We start from the raw sequence: 18,685 nt of genomic DNA on the forward strand, positions 1-18,685 counted from the left end.
GCTGAATTCCAGTGGTGAGGTGAGAGGGACTGCCCTTGACATCAATGCAGCATTTGGCCGAGTGTGACACCAAGGAGTCCAAGTAAAATTGAAGTGAATGGGAATCAGGGGGAAAACTCTCCAGTCACTGGAGTCATACCTAGCATAAATGAATATATTCGTCGTTGTTGGAGGCCAATCATCTCAGCCCCAGGATATTGCTGCATGAGTTGCTAAGGGCAGTGTCCTAGGCCCAAACATCTTCAGCTGCTTCATCAATGACCTTCCCTCCATCATAAGGTCAGAAATGGGGATGTTCGCTGATGATTGCACATTGTTCAGTTCCATTCAGAAGTTCTCAGAAAATGAAGCAGTCCGTGCCCACATGCAGCAAGACCTGAACAACATCCAGGCTTGGGCTGATAAGTGGCAAGAAACTTTCGAGCCAGACAAGTACCAGGCAATGACCATCTCCGACAAGAGAGAATCTAACCACCTCCACTTGACAGTCAACGGCGTTACCATCGCCGAATCCCCCACCATCAACATCCTGGGGGTCACCATTAACCAGAAACTTAACTGGACCAGTCATATAAATATTGTGGCTACAAGAGCAGGTCAGAGGCTGGGTATTCTTCGGCAAGTGACTCACCTCCTGACTCCCCAAAGCCTTTCCACCATCTACAAGGGAAAAGTCAGGAGTGTGACGGAATACTGTCCACTTGGCTGGATGAGAGCAGCTCCAACAACACTCAAGAAGCTCGACACCATCCAGGGCAAAGCAGCCCGCTTGATTGGCATCCCACCCATCACCTGAAACATTCCCTCCCTTCACCACCAGCGCACTGTTGCTGCAGTGTATCCCATCCACAGGATGCACTACAGCAGCTCGCTAAGGCTTCTTCGACAGCACCTCCCAAGCCCGCGACCTCTGCGATTTAGAAGGACAAGAGCAGCAGGCACATGGGAACAACACCACCTGCACGTTCCCCTCCAAGTCACACACCATCTCGACTTGGAAATATATCGCCGTTCCTTCATCGTCGCTGGGTCAATATCCTGGAACTCCCTTCCTAACAGCACTGTGGGAGAACCTTCACGACACGGAATGCAGCGTTTCAAGAAGGTGGCTCACCACCACCTTCTCAAGGGCAATAAGGGATTGGCAATAAATGCTGCTTGCCAGCGACTCCCGCATTCCATGAATGAATTAAAAAAAAACACTTGATGTGCTCCAAGCAGGTCTGGTGACGGATGGCTTAGCAAGCTTTCCGTTAGTTCCCACCAACCAGATGCAAACATTGATCCAGCAGAGGGCAGTTGTGCTTCTTTAACGTACGTTCCTTGATGCACTTTTATCCGCATTAAAGTGAAGGATTTTAGCAAAGTGAAAGAACAACGTTTCTATTTCAGCCAACCAGTGTGTGCGTTGCGTAATCCCAGCAAAGCTAGCGGAATAATACATTTGTTCCACTCCAAAATTATGTTTAATCCCACTCCGCAAAAGCATCTTACAATAACAACATGATATTTTCACTTCCAATAATAATGATCTTTGTGCCCCTTTTGGTAAACATTGTGAGCCAAATTACTCTGTTCTTTGGATTAGATTGACTAGGAAGATGCTTGAGGCAGCCGAAAATCCATTTTCTACGAATCCTTCTATCTCACACAGATATATATTTTGCGGGCTCAATTTGAACAAAGGATCCAAAGATGCACTGAAAACTGGATAATCCTCTGAGTGATACCGTTCCTCCTCAGCGTCTTTGTTTTGCAAAATTGTAATTGAAGACACAAAAGAAGTACCGCTGGAAGAAATTATTCTCCACCCTCTATAAAAAGCAGAAAAGTATCTAATATGTATGATTTTACGTGTACCAGTACTAACAATATTTCCCTCCGACACGAAGTAACGTGACGCATCACGGCGCCAATAAGAAGGAAGTTCCACGGTACGCTTGGATAAGGAAACTTCTTGCTTCTCTTTTCAGGGACCTAAACTTTTACTTCGTTTTTTTTAAAAGAACAAATAATAAATGTTACAGTAAGATTATAAAGGTCCCGTTTTAATATCCGCGTTTATGACGCGGAATATTGATTGCATAGTATTAAATGTTATGGCATATTGGAATTAAATATCATTTAAGAACGTCCAGCTTTAAGAGCAGCTCGATACTCTTATTGGTAAAGACACATTACGACGCTGTATATTAATAAGGAGCCGAGACGCCACGAGGAATCTATCCCCGTCCATAACCCGTAACATAGAAATAATAAATTGGTTTTGATCTTCCAGTTTGTCCGAGATTCGAGAATGGTCCCCATGGATTGGAAGGTAGCAAATGTAAGCCCAATATTCAGAAAAGGAGGGAGAGAAAAGTTGGAACTGTCGGCCATCAGTCGTAGGGAAAATGCTCGAATTTATTGTTAAGAATGTGAAAACAGGGAACTTAGACAATCATAATGGGTTAGAAATCGCTCAGAGTAGCCAAACAACACTGCTCGCGGCACTGTTGGTTCATACTAACCCACAAACTTCGCGCGGTCTTTTACTCGGCCACTTCCTCAAATAGGAAGTATGGAAGAACCCCGGGTCAGTTCCGGCAAACCTCGGACCCTGGGAGAAGCGAAAGGATCGATCTCTCCCGTCGACCAATCAGATCGCAGCACTTATGATAGCTGCGTTCCCTGCTGCATGTTTGCGTTAAACCATGAAGTGAAAGGTACAACATTAAAATCGATGTAAAAACAGTCATAAACAGCGGCAAAACAGAGAGGGTAGGAACTAATTAAATTAAATGAAAGAAACAGAAGGGATGAGTGAAAAAAATAACATTTTTAATATTTTAATTTAAAAAAATATTTTATTGACCAAAAACTCCACATTTTTAAAAGTTAATTTTTAGTTGTTTGACATTCTTTAAGACTTACCACGATGTTAAAACTTAGTTTAGTCCTGTATTTTTAAGCATACCTGTTTGGTGGCATAATTAGTTACTTTCCAGCTGAGCAGATAAGTAAGTTTGCGTTTCTTGAAAGATTTCTATGATTGCAGCGTGCAATGACCCTTAATTCGAAGTCCTCCGACCACCAGTGAACGACTAGGAGCAAGTTCCGGATTTCTGCCTTTCACTGTGCAAGTACAAACGCCAGAACTTCTTCCTCCATTTCGTAACTAACAACAGAGAGTGCTGTGGAGCTCTCTGTTATTTCAGGAGCGATTTCTGTCTTAATATGATTAGGCAGAGTCAACACAGTTTTATGGACGGGAAATCGTGTTTGACAAATCTTTTAGAAATTTTTCAGGTTGTAACTAGCAGCGTAGATAAGGGGGAACCAGAGGATGTAGCAATTTTGGACTTTCAAAAGGTGCAACATAAGTGGTTGTTACACGAGCGAAGGGCTCATGGGATTGGGGGTAATATATTTGCATGGACTGAGGATTGGTTAACGGACAGAAAACAGAGAGCAGGAATAAACGGGTCGTTTTCGGATATTTTTTCTTCATTCAGGGGATGTGGGCGTCGCTGGCAAGGCCAACATTTATTGCCCACCCCTAATTGACCTTGAGAAGGTGGTGGTGAGCCGCATTCTTGAACCGATGCAGTCCGTGTGGTGAAGGTTCTCCTACAGTGCTGTTAGGAAGGGAGTTCCAGGATTTAGACCCAGACACGATGAAGGAACGACAATATATTTCCAAGTCGGGATGGTGTGTGACTTGGAGGAGAACGTGCAGTTGGTGTTGTTCCCATGTGCCTGCTGCCCTTTTCCTTCTAGGAGATAGAGATCGCGGATTTTGGAGATGCTGTCGAAGGAGCCTTGGCGAGTTGCTGGAGTGCATCTTGTAGATGGTACACACTGCAGCCACAGTGCACCAATGATGAAGGGAGTGAATGTTTAGGGTGGTGGATGGGGTGTCAATCAAGAGGGCTGCTTTGTCCTGAATATTATCGAGCTTCTGGAGTGATGTTGGAGTCGCACTCATCCAGGCAAGTGGAGAGTATTCCATCACATTCCTGACTTGTGCCTTGTAGATGGTGGAAAAGCTTTGGGAAGTCAGGCAGTGAATCACTCGCCGGAAAATACCCAGCCTCTGAACTGCTCTTGTAGCCACAATATGTATGTGGCTGGTCCAGTTAAGTTTCTCGTCAATGATGAACCCCAGGTTGTTGATGGTGGGGGATTCAGCAATGGTAATACCGTTGACCATCAAGGGGAGGGGTTTAGACTCTATATTTTTGGAGATGGTCATTGACTGGCACTTGTCTGGTGTGAATGTTAATTGCCACTTATCAGCCCAAGCCTGCATGTTGTCCAAGTCTTGCTGCAGGCGGGCATGGACTGCTTCATAATCTGAGGGGTTGCAAATGGAACTGAACACTGTGCAATCATCAGCGAACATCCCCATTTCTGACCTTATTTTGGAGGAAAGGTCATTGATTAAGCAGCTGAAGATGGTTAGGCCTAGGACACTGCCCTGATAACTCCTGCAGCAATGTCCTGTGGCTGAGATGATTGGCCTCCAACAAGCACTACCATCTTGCTTGTGCTAGGTATGACTCCAGCCCCTGGAGAGTTTTCCCCGTGATTCCCATTTACTTCAATTTTAGTGGGGATCCTTGGTGCCACACTCTGTCAAATGCTGCCTTGATTTCAAGGGAATTCACTCTCACCTCACCTCTGAACTTCTGCTCTTTTGTCCACATTTGGACCAAGGCTCCGATGAGGCCTGGATCCGAGTGGTCCTGGCAGAACCCATACTGAGCATCGGTGAGCAGGTTATTGGTGAGTAAGTGCCGCTTGATACCCGTGTTGACAACAATTTCCATCACATTGCTGATGGCGTGTTAATTGGCCAGATTGCATTTGTCCTGCTTTTTGTGGACAGGAAATACCTGGGCAATTTTCCACATTGTCAGGTAAATGGTAGTACAGTAGCTGTCGTGGAACAGCTTGGCTAGTGGCGCAGCTAGTTCTGGAGCCCACGTCTTCAGCACTCCTGCCGGGATGTTGTCGGGGCCCATAGCCTTTGCTGTATCCAGTGCACTCAGCCATTTCTTGATATCTCATGGAGTGAATCGAATTGGCTGAAGACTGGCTTCTGTGTTGGTGGGGATATCGGGAGGAGGCCGAGGTGGATCATCCACTCGGAACTTAAGGCTGAAGATGGTTGAAAATGATTCAGCCTTGTATTTTCACTCATGTGCTGGACTCTGCCATCATTGAGGATGGAGCATCCACCTCCCGTTAGTTGTTTAATTGTCCACCACCATTCATGACTGGATGTTTGTGGAATCGCTTAGCTCTGTCTATAGCAGGTTGCTTCCACTGTTTAGCATGCATGTAATCCTGTGTTGTAGCTTCACCTGTTTGGCATCTTATTTTAATGTAAGCCTGGTGTTGCTCCTGGCATGCTCTTCTACACTCCTCATTGAACCAGGTTTGATCCCTTGGCTTGTTGGTAACCGTAGAGTGAGGAATATGCCGGGCCATGAGGTTTCAGATTGTGCTGGAGTACAGTTCTGCTGCTGCTGATGGCCCACAACGCCTCATGGATGCTCAGTTTTGTGCTGCAAGATCTGTTCTGAATCTCTCCCACTTAGCACGTTGGTAGTTCCACGCAACACGTTGGATGGTGTCCTCAGTGTGAAGACGGGACTTCTTCTCCAAAAGGACTGTCCAGTGGTCACTCCTACCAAAACTGCCATGGACAGATGCATCTGCGACTGGTAGATTGGTGAGGACGAGGTCGAGTAGGTTTTTCCCTCATGTTGTTTCTCTGCCCACCTTCCGCAGCCCAGTCTGGCAGTTATGTCCTTCAGGACTCGGCCAGCTTGGTCAGTAGTGGTGCTACCGAGCCACTCTTGGTAATGGACATTGAAGTCCGCCACCCAGAGTACATTCAGTGCCCTTGCTACCCTCAGTGCTTCCTCCAAGTGATGCTCAACATGGATTTGGACTGATTCATCTGCTGAGGGATGGCTGTAGGTGGTAATCAGCAGAAAGTTTCCTTGCCCACGTTTGACCTGATGCCAAGAGATTTCATGGGGTCCGGAGTCAATATTGAGGACTCCAAGGACCACTTCGTCTTGACTCTATATCACTGCACCGCCATCTCTGGTGGGTCTGTCCTGCCTAATGGAAGACTCTGGGACGTTGTCTGAAAGGTATGTTTCTGTGAGTATGGCTATGTCAGGCTGCTGTTTGACTAGTCTGTGGGACAGCTCTCCCAATTTTGGCACAAGTCCCCAGATGTTAGAGAGGAGGACATTGCAGGATTTGCCTTTGTCGTGTCCTGTGCCTTGTGGTCTGATGCTGGGTGGTCCTTCCAGTTTTATGCTTATTGTGACATTTTGTAGCCAGATTGTACGACTGAGTGGCTTGTTAGGCCATTTCAGAGGCCGATTAAGAATCAACCACATTGCTGTGAGTCTGGAGTCACATATAGGCCAGACCGGATGACGACGGCAGGTTTCCTTCCCTAAAGGTCATTAGTCAATCAGATGGGTTGATGACATCTGTCAAACACCCTTTTTTTCCGTTTCATCTTACTCGCTATCTCTTCTGTCATCCAAGGGACTCTGGCTTTAGTTGCCCAACCTTTCTGCCTCGTGTGAACGTGCTTAGATGTTACCCAAACCATCTCCTCTTTAAAGGCCGCCCTCTGATCAATTACAGTTTTGTCTGCCAATTTTGATTCCAATTTACCTGGGCCAGACCTGTTCTCATCCCATTGAAATTGGGCATCCACCAATTGAGTAATTTTACTTTAGAGTGGTCCATTTCCTTTTCCAAAGCTATTCTAAACCTTATGACACTATGATCGCTGCTCCCTAAATGCTCCCCCACGGACAAATTATCCACTTGGCCAACCTCATTCTCTAGAATCAAGTCCAGCAATGCCTCCTTCCTCATTGGGCTGGCAACGTACTGGTTAAGAAAGTTATCCTGAACACATTACAAAAATTCCTCCCGCTCTTTGCCCCTTATATTATTATTGTTATCCCAGTCTGTATTAGCATAGTTGAAGTCCCCAGTTATCGCTACTATATAGCTTTTGCACGTCTCTGTAATTTCCATGCAAATTTGCTCCTATATATCCTTCCAACTAGTTGGTGGTTTATAGCTTATATCCAATAGTGTAATGTCACCTCTTTCATTTTAAAATTAGTTTCTTTTAAAGTTTTAAAGTTCTAAGTTAAATTTTAAACTGCATTTTAATTTCAATTCACCCACGACTTTACCACAGATTTCCACTCTCACCAAATCTCAAGTTCCCACTTGGTTGGCGATGCACTCTGTTCGCAAAGCGCTTTGTGCTTCAGAGGACCACATGGCGAGGTAAAATGCCCTTCCCAACGGTTTCGAGAGTTGTTCAAATTGGACCCGAAAACTATCCACACTTCCCAATGGGTTCGGCGGTTGTTTAAATTGGACCTGGAAACTGGTTAGATCAGAGATCAAGGAGGACCGGTATTGAATTTAATCTGCGAATAATTGACGTGAATGATAACGCCCCAGAGGCAAAACTGACTCCAGTGTCTAGTATAGTCCGTGAAGATGTGTCTGCTGATAAGTGTGATGGCTGAAATCAGTGCACCGGCCCACGATACTTGATTAAACGGACAAGTAGAGTGTCGTGTTAATGCCAATGTCCCATTCAAACTTAAAAGGTCTGCATTTGGTTGCTGCGGACAGTCGTGTTCAAATGTTGCCTTTAATCGGGGACCTGTGCCAAAAGAATATATAAATTATGCTGGAGGTTGCGGGATGGTCCCCATTGCTGAAACTTATTAATACGTTCCTTAATGTGGTTGTTGGTTGATCATGTCTTGATCTTTGATGTGTCCTCTGAAAAGAAAGAAATTTAATTGATACAGCGCCTCTAAAACCTGAAGGGCGTCCTCATTGAATTACTTTTTAAATTGCAGTCATATTGTCGTTTTGCAAGCAAACGCGGCAGTCATTTCACATAACAGTGGGGTGATTTTCCTCGGCTCTCTCCCGATTCCGCTGAACTTCCATTGAAGTTGTGAGATACATGGAGGCCAAGTCCCCCAAACACCAATGTGCTGATTACGTTTTTGGTGGTGTTGATGAGAACTCGACCTGACACATTGCCAGAACAGACGGCGGAGACTTCCGCTGAACTTCTCAGCCAAAAAACAACTCTGACAATACAACAGTCTTACTACTGCACTGACGTACTATCTACATTTTGCGCTGATATCCTGGGGTGGGTATTGTGTCCACAACTTTCACACAGAGCTGAGAATACTATCAACTGATCCAAGTGTGCTGGGTTTTGGGTTCACCGGAGTTGCGTTTACATTTCGTGCATGGTCATTACCAAAAAAAATGTACATCTCCCTGCAGCGGTGTCTTTCCAAAGCTGATTGACTTATTAAAATGGATATAATTAAGCTGCATTTGAATTGTTTTAATATTTGTTTTGCTGATTTACATACATGACTGAAACTGTGAAACGTTGATTGATGGCTCTAAGGGTGGGTGCGTTTATATTGCAAATTTAGCGTTTCGAATAATGGTTTCAGGTTACATGAGTTGAGTCTGTTGTGAACTTTTAAAAACTATTTGAACTTTAGATTAGGGGTAGAATTTCCGTGAAGATCGACGAAACCCCCGGCGGAAGGGGTATAATTTGCAAAGATCAGCTGGACCCTCGGAAATTCAATCCGTTAAATTTTAGAGGGTTGGAGAGAAAATTTCCTCAGGCCCGTGTGTTCGGTGCTCTTAGTAACAGAGTTGCGTAACAGGGTACTATTGGAAAACAAAAACACACCCAGCACCTAACATAAATAGAAAATGCTATGGGGAATGAGCAGGGGAATGGAAATAATTGGATAGCTCTTTCGAAGAACTGGCACAGGCAGGATGGGCAGAATGGCCTCCTCCTGTGCTGTACCTACTATATGATACTATGATATGCGTATGCACTCCAAACTCATCTTAGACTGCCTTGCATTTGCCACCTGTCAGATCCCTCCTACTGCTGAACTATTCTTCACTCTAGCGCTACTGGTCGCTCGCAGTCTTCTGTGCACCTTGTTTCACCTCCCTGATGTTTCATCCTGGTGCGCATCCCCTGCCAAATTAGATTTAACCCTCCCTCACAAAAATTGTTAACCTCCCCTCGAGGACACTGGTCCCAGACCTGTTGAGTTGTAACTCGTCCATCTTGTACAGATCCCCCCTGCACCAAAACTGGGCCCAATGCCCCAAGAATCTGAAACCCTCCCTCCTGCATCATTGCTCCATCCACGCATTCACCTGTCTTATCCTACTATTCATATACTCAATAGCGCGTGGCACTGGGAGTAATCTAGAGATTACTACCTTTGAGGTCCTACTTTTTAACTTCCTTCCTAGCTCCTGACTCTCTGACTGCAAATGCTCGTCGCTTTTTTTTTCCAATTTCATTGGTTCCCACATGGACCACGACTTCTGGCTGTTCCCCTTCCTCCAGAACAAACTAATTATGCAAGCAATCCTGTGCTACCTCTTCAGGTTTTTGTTGTGCTGCTATTTGCATGTCCATGCAGGTTCTTACCCACCCATTTTCACGGACACCCTTTTCGAACTCATCTACCATGGTGTCTTGATTTCCCTTGTCTCAATCACTCACAACACCTTCTCTGACCAGGCCTTTGTATCCCTTTCCATGCACCTCCCTCTAAATTCTTTCAAATTCTCTTGCATTGGCATCCGCCCCATATGAAGAAAATGCACCAACTCACTTAGAACTGATTCTTAAAATACAAACTGCCTAGCCTTCACATTTCCATTTGTCCTGACACCTCTGCAACTCTTGCTTTGCTCAACCACCCTCTTATATCTATGATCGATGCTATTGTACCCAGAAAAAGCCTTTGCCCACCTTCCACCTGGTCATTCTGCCTGGTACTGCGCCGTAATTGCTCCCTCAAGTCACAGGGGTGATAATTTGTGCATGATTGACACATATCTGTCTAATTACGCATTGCTAGATCAGCCTCGACCAAATGAAACTGCCAAATCTCTAGGGCCATGTTGGAAGGCAAAGATAACTCTATTTGTCTATGACCAACCACCTTCTGAACCATTTTTCGGTAACCCCTCCACTGTCATTGCTAGCAACAAGTGCTACTAGCCCCCACATGTCTTTGCCACCAAGATATAAACCATTCATTTATTTGTCCCTGTTGCATATCCCGTATTTCCCTTGCTTACCAAGACATGGCAGCCTGCATTTCTTAAACGCTTTTGCCCTGAAGTCAAATTTCTTTCTCATATCTTTTTCATTGCATCAATGTCCTCTCCAATCTCATCTAGTCCAAGGGACCATGGTTCCACGATTCCGTTCCCTCTGATCTCCTAACCAATCGGCTTACCAAACATCTAACTTCTCTTTCTGCAAGCTGACATGTAAATGGTTTCCGCTGCTCAAGCATTGAGCCATTGCTCTTTCAAAGCCACCATCAACTCTTCCTCTAAAAATCCCCGTGGCCCTCTGTCTTTGCTAACGATCTCTCTATTTCCAACCTAATTTTACTTTTCAAGGTCACTGAACATATTATTACTTCCTAGGTCTATGCCCATCCCTCTCTGTTTGACTTCCTCCAATGAGGTGCCTGTTTCTTCTGCAACATAAACAAAGTGAAGAACCACATTCTCTGTGATTGCGACGCTGGTGCATTATCCTTTCTCATTCTTCACGTTCTCTCTGCAACATTTGAATTGGTCAATTTTGCCAGCCTCTTCCCGCACCTCTCTTCCGTTTTTCAATTTCATGGGAAAAGCTTTGTTTGGTTCCAGTCTGACATATCTGATCGTGGTCAGAGCATCTCGAGCAATAGCTTATTTTCATGAAGTACCTGAAGTATTCATCCTCCGCTCCCTCCTCTAACTCATCTTCATGCTGGTCCTTCGTGATATGACCTCCAGATATGGGGTCAGATTTCACATTCATACGTTTGATGCCCAGCTTTACCTCTCCGCCTTTTTTCATGAGCCGTTACACTGCTTCTGTGCTGTCAGATTGCTTAACTGTCATGCAATCTTCGATGAGTCTAATTACTTCCAGTTAAACATGGGAAGTACAAAAACAAACGTCTTTGGTCCTGCCACAAATTCTAGGTCTTGACTACTGAATTTATCCTCCTCCTCCCTGTTCACTACCTCAGGCTGTACCAGACTGGTTGCCATCTAGGCGCCCTGTTTGATCCTGAGCTCATCTTCTAAGTCCATGTCCTCTCCATCACAAAGACAACCTACCACAATATTTGCAATATCCACCGCCTCTGCCCCTATGCCAACACAATTGCGACTGAAACTATATTTCAGACTTTCGTTACGCCCAGAATTACCTACTGCACCAATTTAGGGCACTATAATTACAAAGAATGCAGCTGTTCAAAGCAGAGCCAACACTTTCTGAGGGCAACAAGGGGTGGGAAATAAATGTGATCTGCCAGCATCGCCTAAATTCTGAGAAGAACTTAAAAAAGACGCCAATGCTCTTGTCGCTGGCTTCCATCCTGTACCACCATAATCTTCAGCTGATATAAATTGCTGGTGTCCTTATCCTATCCGGCACCAAATCCTGTTTGCCCATCACACTTATCCCCACCGACTTATATTAGCTTCTAGTCCCACAATACCTCAAATTTAAATTCTTCTATGTTTCACTCATTCCATGGTCTCATTCCTCTCTATCTCTGGAACCCCCTCCAGTCCGGATATCTACCCTCCTTTCACTCACTATTAGTGGCTATGTCGTCAGTAACTTATGCTCCACACTTTGGTGTTCCTCCAAACCTTCCCACCTCTCTATCTCATCTGCTCCGTTAAGGCTCTCCTTAAGACTACCTATTTTGGAAAAAAAAATGATCACATCGCCTCAACTTTCCTTCTTTGGCTCGGCATACATGGCACTAGGAACATCCAATTTAACTTCAGTTGAATTTTAATCATGTTTGCAATGATTTGGCTGCAGAGTAGGGGAGAAAGGTACTAACATGGAGGGAAGTAAATATGTAAGATATAGAAATGATCACAATAGAAATCCTGTTCAAATGTGTGTGCATTATGAAAAGGTAATTTTGCTAGTCAGTATGAAAAGTATTTATGTTGTCCTAATGTTTACACAGGCGAGCCAGATGCTGAGATCACCTGACATCCACAATACGTAGTATGGGTCAGCGGATAAAAATCAAGAGTGTGAATCCTGGTTAATTTTGTCGCCGTTGCCCAGGGAACCATTCCAAATTGTAGGTGCTCTGTTACTACTTAGGTTTTATTGGTTACATAGTTTCTTGATTATCGATCTTAAACCGCAGAATAAATACTTTTCAATAATGTGCTGTTCACTTATCTTATCCGGTCCAAAATAACTGAAACGACAAATTCACTGTCTCGTAAAATTGGTAAGGGGTGACTCTGGTTAGTAAAGTTATATTCGTAACGGATGGTACAGTTGCAGCGATGATTCATTAAAACGAATTAACCACAAGGTTAAAACTGGCACCGAGCTTTAAAAAGGAGTTAATAGTGTGGGAGTGTTCTGGGAGATGGTGCAAAACGTAATTACTTCACAAAATGTGTTCTGCACAGATGAAACCCCGAAAAATCAAATGTAGAATTGCACTGCAATTCCCAGCTATTCTGATGGCAGGAGAGTCACAAGCTTCAAATGAACAAGTTGATTATTGTCATTATTCGAACTTAACTGCATTGGTAGAATCAAGTCACGCCCATCTCTCATTGCCAACATTTCCCGCTGGAGAAAGTGGGGTTTACATTAAATTGTGAAGTTAGTAAAGTTAATATGAAGGAAAGAGGATTGCAAATTCCTTTTTTTACCTTTACGACGTATTCTATCACTTTTTATCAAATTAAATTTAATCTGCCACCTGTCTGGCTATTTCTCCTACCTGTCCATTTCCTCCTACGTCTTCCATGTTGATAGCCAAACGGCTTACCTTTATATCGTACTCGTTATGAGCAAATCCAAATCATCCTTATATAGTACTTTAAAAAAGTAAAGTGGGCCCATTACTTACACAAATAATGCCGCCTAATATACTGTCCAAGCCCTCAGTCCGTCATTCGCTCTCTCGTCCATTTCGAAGCTTCAGTGTTTCAAAACAGGCCAGCCATTTGGCACAGATACAACAAGATGATACATACGCCTCTCCCTTGCTCCCAGAGTGGGAGTACCGCGATCGTTTTTGTGGCGATCGGAGATGTTGTTTCCATGGAGGGAAACAAAAGAACAATGATCAGTAATACAGTAAGAGGGACGAAGGTACATCGAGAGAAAGTGTTTGCGAGGTATGCAATTCCAGAGATCCATTCATACTTTCAGTCAGACATACATGAAGGAAGGAAGGAATTAAGGGTGGAAGGAAGACAGAAAGAAAGATAGAGAGAAAGAAAGAATGTATCCATAGGTGTGACAGAAAAAGAGAGAGAGAGACAACCCCCTGGGGGAAAGACAAAAACCGTGTGAGCAACAGACAAAGAGAATTTGAAACATACAGAGGGGAATCGTAAGGAGAGATATGGGAACATACGGAAGAGAAAAGACGGAGGGTTCATAATGTATAGGGGAAGAGTTTTCAACGTGTTCATGAAGGAGTAGTTGATAAAGAAAGCTAATAATTAGGTCCACATTGCTGTAAGTAATTTTAATTCTGTGACCGTTATTTCCTAAATGCAAAGTAATATTCAGCGTTGGGCTTTGGTTAAACAATTGGTTTACAATGTATAATAGTGCCGTGAGAAATTATTGAATGTATAACCCTGTGCTTTTCTTTTCGAAAAAAGATTAGGAGAACGGAAAGTTTCATTCTTTTGCGATCAGCATTCTGTTGTTTAGTTTCCACAATATCAATAGGTACGTTGAAAATAATTTTATTTTCATTTTCTTGTATCTTATTACCAAGATTAGTTCTCGAAACGGAGAAAGCAATAAGGCGCACGCATTTCCAGCAGAGGGCAGCTCTGTCTGCATAGCTCATGATTTTTTCTCAGTTGCTATCCTCAACATCATAAGGGTAAAATATTCCACTGCGCAATGAAGAAAGCTTCCAATCCAAATCACTGGTCCCAACATTACGCACTTCCAGCTGAGGTATAAAGGAGATCGCCGCAGAGTTCTTTCCGTTCTAGCGAAAACATGGACCTTAGCCCCGACCTCATAACAACATCAAATATGAGAATAATGCGATATTTTCGTTTCCGACACATACCATACTTGTGGCCCTTCTGAGGGAACCTGGCAAAATCGTGGAATAGTGCTAGTTTTGCGCTGTGGGTTATTTCCGTCTATGGACTCTAGTGAGATTTAGCTGATAAAATATACAAGGGGATGGACTTTCATTCCTTGAATCCGGGGTGATTTTGAGCTAATGATTCACATATGAAAGAAAAGTATGTTAACCTCCCAATCCAGCAAGCGTTTTACGAACATAATTGTAAAATATTGTTGGGGCAGTTCATGTAAATAGATCACCCATAAAAGGAAAATTGGACAGACATATATTTCTTGCATTTCATGCACTATTACTACGAAGCACATTTTCTCCCGGCATGGGCCATAAAGTGCCACGACCCTCCAACAGAGATCCATTCTTTCTGTACGCTTTGAATTGAACCATGCCATCTGGTAATATGAAGCTGGCATTGAATTTCCGAGGACTCAACCTGTGAAGATCGATTAAATGAGACACGACACTTCCAGATTGCATTATTAATTCATTTTTTTAAACTTTATTTTTTCACAAATATTGTTTATAAACTCCTATAAACTGATGTCTATTATGCAGCGATATGCGTAAAAGTTTACTTGCCTTTAAGTTGATTTTCTAGAAATTAAATAATGATTATTTATGATAACCAATCTCAACACATGGAATTTTAATACACGCATATTGTTTTATAAATAAGAATATAAAAATATGATTAGAATATATGCCAGGAATTTTTTATTGCACAATTTAAAATATACTACCACGTCTGTAAATGATTTTTTAAAAAATAAGCTTGCTTTAAGAAAAGCTTGGTGCAGTTATTGGTTGAAGCTCTTTGTGTCGCTGTCTACCAATAAGGAGCTGTGACGCTGTGAGAGATCTATCCCCACCCTCCTCATCAAATGCAGACCAGAATCGAAGGGAAAGGAACACAGTGCCTGCGTTTACGCGGAGCAGCCATGTTTAGAAGAATCGTTCAGGTCGCGTTTGTGCATTTCTCAGTTTAATATCGATATTTCGATGCAAGATAGGCCATCGTTCATTGTGGGATAAAGCGGCGGTTGAAACGATTGTCAGAAATTCTGATATATATGAAATAATATACAGAGTAATGGCGAATACAGTCAGCGGGGCGTATTTTATGTTCCTGTTTTGTGTCTCGGACACGGTTTTCGGACTATTTCGCTACTCTATTCCCGAGGAACTGGAGATTGGTGCCTTTATTGGAAATATTGCTGAAGATTTAAGGATAAGCGTCCTCGAATTATCAGCTCGGAAGTTTCAGCTGCTCTCTGATGACGGAAAGCAATATTTCGAGGTAAATGTAGAAAACGGGATTTTATTTGTTAATGAAAGAATCGACAGGGAGCAGCTTTGCATTGAAAGCTCTACCTGTTCTATTTCTTTGGAGCTAGCAGTCGAAAATCCGTTCGAAGTGTTTCCTGTTGAAGTGGAGATATTAGACGTAAATGATAATTCACCGATTTTCCCAAAAAGTAGAATGACAATGCAGGTCGCTGAGTTCGTCGGACCGGGAGCGCGCTTCATTCTCGAGAGCGCGCACGACGCGGACGTAGGTACAAACGCGATCAGCACCTACAAGATAAGTTCAAATGAGCACTTCGGTCTCAAAATGCAGACACGAAAGGATGGGAGCAAAATCGCCGTATTGTTGTTGGAGAAACCCCTGGACCGCGAACAACAATCATCCTTTGAGCTGATATTGACGGCTGTTGATGGTGGGATTCCGCACAGATCAGGCACAGCTCAGATTATTATTACTGTAGCGGACGCTAATGATAACACACCTGTATTCGATCATGAAATATACACGACGAGTGTGTTAGAAAACACACCTAAGGGTACCCTGGTAATGAAACTACACGCAGCTGATTTAGACGAAGGAGTAAACGCTGAATTCAAATATTCCTTTAGTAATTACGCTTCACAAAAGGTGCGTGAGTTGTTCAATTTGGACGCGGACACCGGAGAGATGAGAGTTCAAGGTTTACTGGATTTTGAAAAATCACAGGCTTATGAGCTTGAAGTCCATGCAGCGGACAACGCTCCAAACGTGGGACATTGTAAAGTTCTGGTAAGATTAATTGACGTTAATGATAACGCCCCCGAGATAAAGCTGACATCAGTAACCAAAATGGTACCTGAAGATGCTGCACCAGGAACTCTCATCGCTGTATTCAGTGTCACCGATCGAGATTCTGGGGAGAACGGGCACGTTCGATGTCAGATTCCAATCAATGTGCCATTCAAACTTCAAACGACTTTGAAGAACCACTATAAGTTAGTAACCAGTGATATACTGGATCGGGAAACGACTGCACTGTACAACTTATCCATTTCAGCCTGGGATGCTGGTTCACCCTCTCTTTCTACAAAAAAATACATCGTCATTTCTGTCTCTGACAGAAATGACAACGTTCCGCTATTTACGCAGTCCTTATATAATGTGTATCTGATGGAGAACAATACTCCTGGTTCATCCATTTTTTCTGTTACTGCTCTGGATCCTGATTTGGACATGAATGGAGACGTATCCTATTCTATACTGGAGAATCAGATACAAGGCGTGCCTGCGCCTGATCACTTTACTATTGACTCAAAAAGTGGGAGCATTTATGCGCTGCGCTCCTTTGACTATGAGCAAGTGAAGAATTTCCAGATCAAAGTTGAAGCTCAGGATGCTGGATCTCCGTCACTGAGCAGCACTGCTATGGTGAGCATTATTATATTGGATCAAAACGACAATGCTCCGCTTATTATTGCACCGTTAAGGTGGAACAATTCAGCGGCAGTGGAGATTGTGCCCCACAGAATATATCCAGGTTACTTGTTCACCAAGGTAATGGCTAAAGATGGAGATTCCGGTCAGAACGCACGTCTTTCCTACGAACTGATTGAGGCCACTGACCTGAGTCTCTTCACCCTGGGCCTTTACTCAGGAGAAATCAGAACAACCCGAAGGTTTACGGAACAAATCACTACCACACAAAGAGTAGTGGTCTTGGTGAAGGACAATGGACAGCCCAGTCTGTCAAGCACGGTCACAATCCTCTTTCGGATCCCGGCGAATGTTACTGAAAACCCTTCTGAACGTATAGACCATCCCAGGCGAGCTGAATATTTCTCGGATCTTAATATATATCTAATAATAATTTTTGGATCAACAAGCTTCATATTTTTTGTAACCATAATCTTGCTGGTCGTCCTGAAGTGTAAACAAGACCGAAATAGCGTGCGTTACATCAGCCCTACAACGTATTGTTGCAAGCGGAGGAATTCGAATGATGGCTTTCATCGGAGCCCTGCACCAAACGAACCCTTAAATTATTATGGAGCTGATCAGACGCTCCCTGCTTCTGATACTTATCATTACACGGTTCGCTTATCCCCGGAATCATCCAAGAGTGATTTTTTGTTTCTGAAGGCTTGCCATCCTTCGTTACCTCTAAGTAACGTCAGTGTCGGTGACACTAGCGTGAGGTAGTAATCTAGACAGCTAATTTATAGTGTGAGTGATGGGTAATGTACTTCCTCGAGGAGCTGATATATAACGCATTACATTTCAAGTGTGACCTTGTTGTATGTTAATCATTATCGCAGCAGCTGACGCATGCAGTGATGAAAACGCTCGTAATATCGTTGAAAAACTGACCCATTTGTGATTTCCTGAGTAATACCTATTGTATTACCCATAAATAACTTGCGATTTTCCAGTTTTTATCATCCCTTTGCCGAAAAAACAGGAAACTAACTTTCACCAGTAATTTTAAAGCATCATCCCCTAGCAGCACTTTCCGTAGGAACAATGACGCAATAAAATCCTTTGATTGAGAATTCTATTTTTTAATTTTGTAAACACCGTTCTTTTAAAGTACCTCCCATTATGCGTATCCACTTTACATTGAAAGTGGCAGAAACGTTGTTTAAAAAACATACTTAATCCTAGGCGTTATAAACAGAGGCATAGAGTACAAAAGCTAGGACTTTTTGCTACACATTTATCAATCACTGGTTCGGCCTCAGCGGGAGTGTATCCAATTCTGTGTACCAATCTTTAGGAAGTATGTCAAGGCTTTGCGGAGGTTGCAGAGGAGAATGACTAGAATGGTGCTAGGGATGAGGGACTTCAGGTATGTGGAGAGACTAGAGACGGATGGGTTTGTTCATCCGAGGGCAGTGAAGGTTAAGGGGGATTTAATAGAGATGTTGAAAATTATGAAGCGTTTTGATAGAGTAAATAAGGAGAACTTCTTTCCACTGACAGGAGAGTTGATAGCCAGAGAACACAAATTGAAGGCGATTAGCTGAAGAACCAGAGGGGAGATGAGAAGGATTTTGTTTTACGCAGTGAGTTGTTATGATCTGGAATGCACTGATTGAAAGCGTGGTGGAAGCAGATCCAATTGTAACGTTCAAAATAGAATTCGATG

The 18,685-nt window shown here is 43.3% G+C and overlaps 1 protein-coding gene across 1 annotated transcript; it reads left to right on the forward strand.

Annotated features, from left to right (window-relative positions):
• The first annotated feature begins 15,160 nt into the window (after positions 1 to 15,160).
• Positions 15,161 to 18,089, forward strand: LOC137332303 (protocadherin-10-like). The gene has a single exon (XM_067996014.1). It carries the CDS (start codon positions 15,346 to 15,348, stop codon positions 17,737 to 17,739), a length of 2,394 nt encoding a protein of 797 aa, XP_067852115.1. The 5' UTR covers positions 15,161 to 15,345; the 3' UTR covers positions 17,740 to 18,089.
• Positions 18,090 to 18,685: the final 596 nt, after the last annotated feature.

Source organism: Heptranchias perlo, chromosome 14, assembly GCF_035084215.1.
Source record: "Heptranchias perlo isolate sHepPer1 chromosome 14, sHepPer1.hap1, whole genome shotgun sequence".
Taxonomy (NCBI): domain Eukaryota; kingdom Metazoa; phylum Chordata; class Chondrichthyes; order Hexanchiformes; family Hexanchidae; genus Heptranchias; species Heptranchias perlo.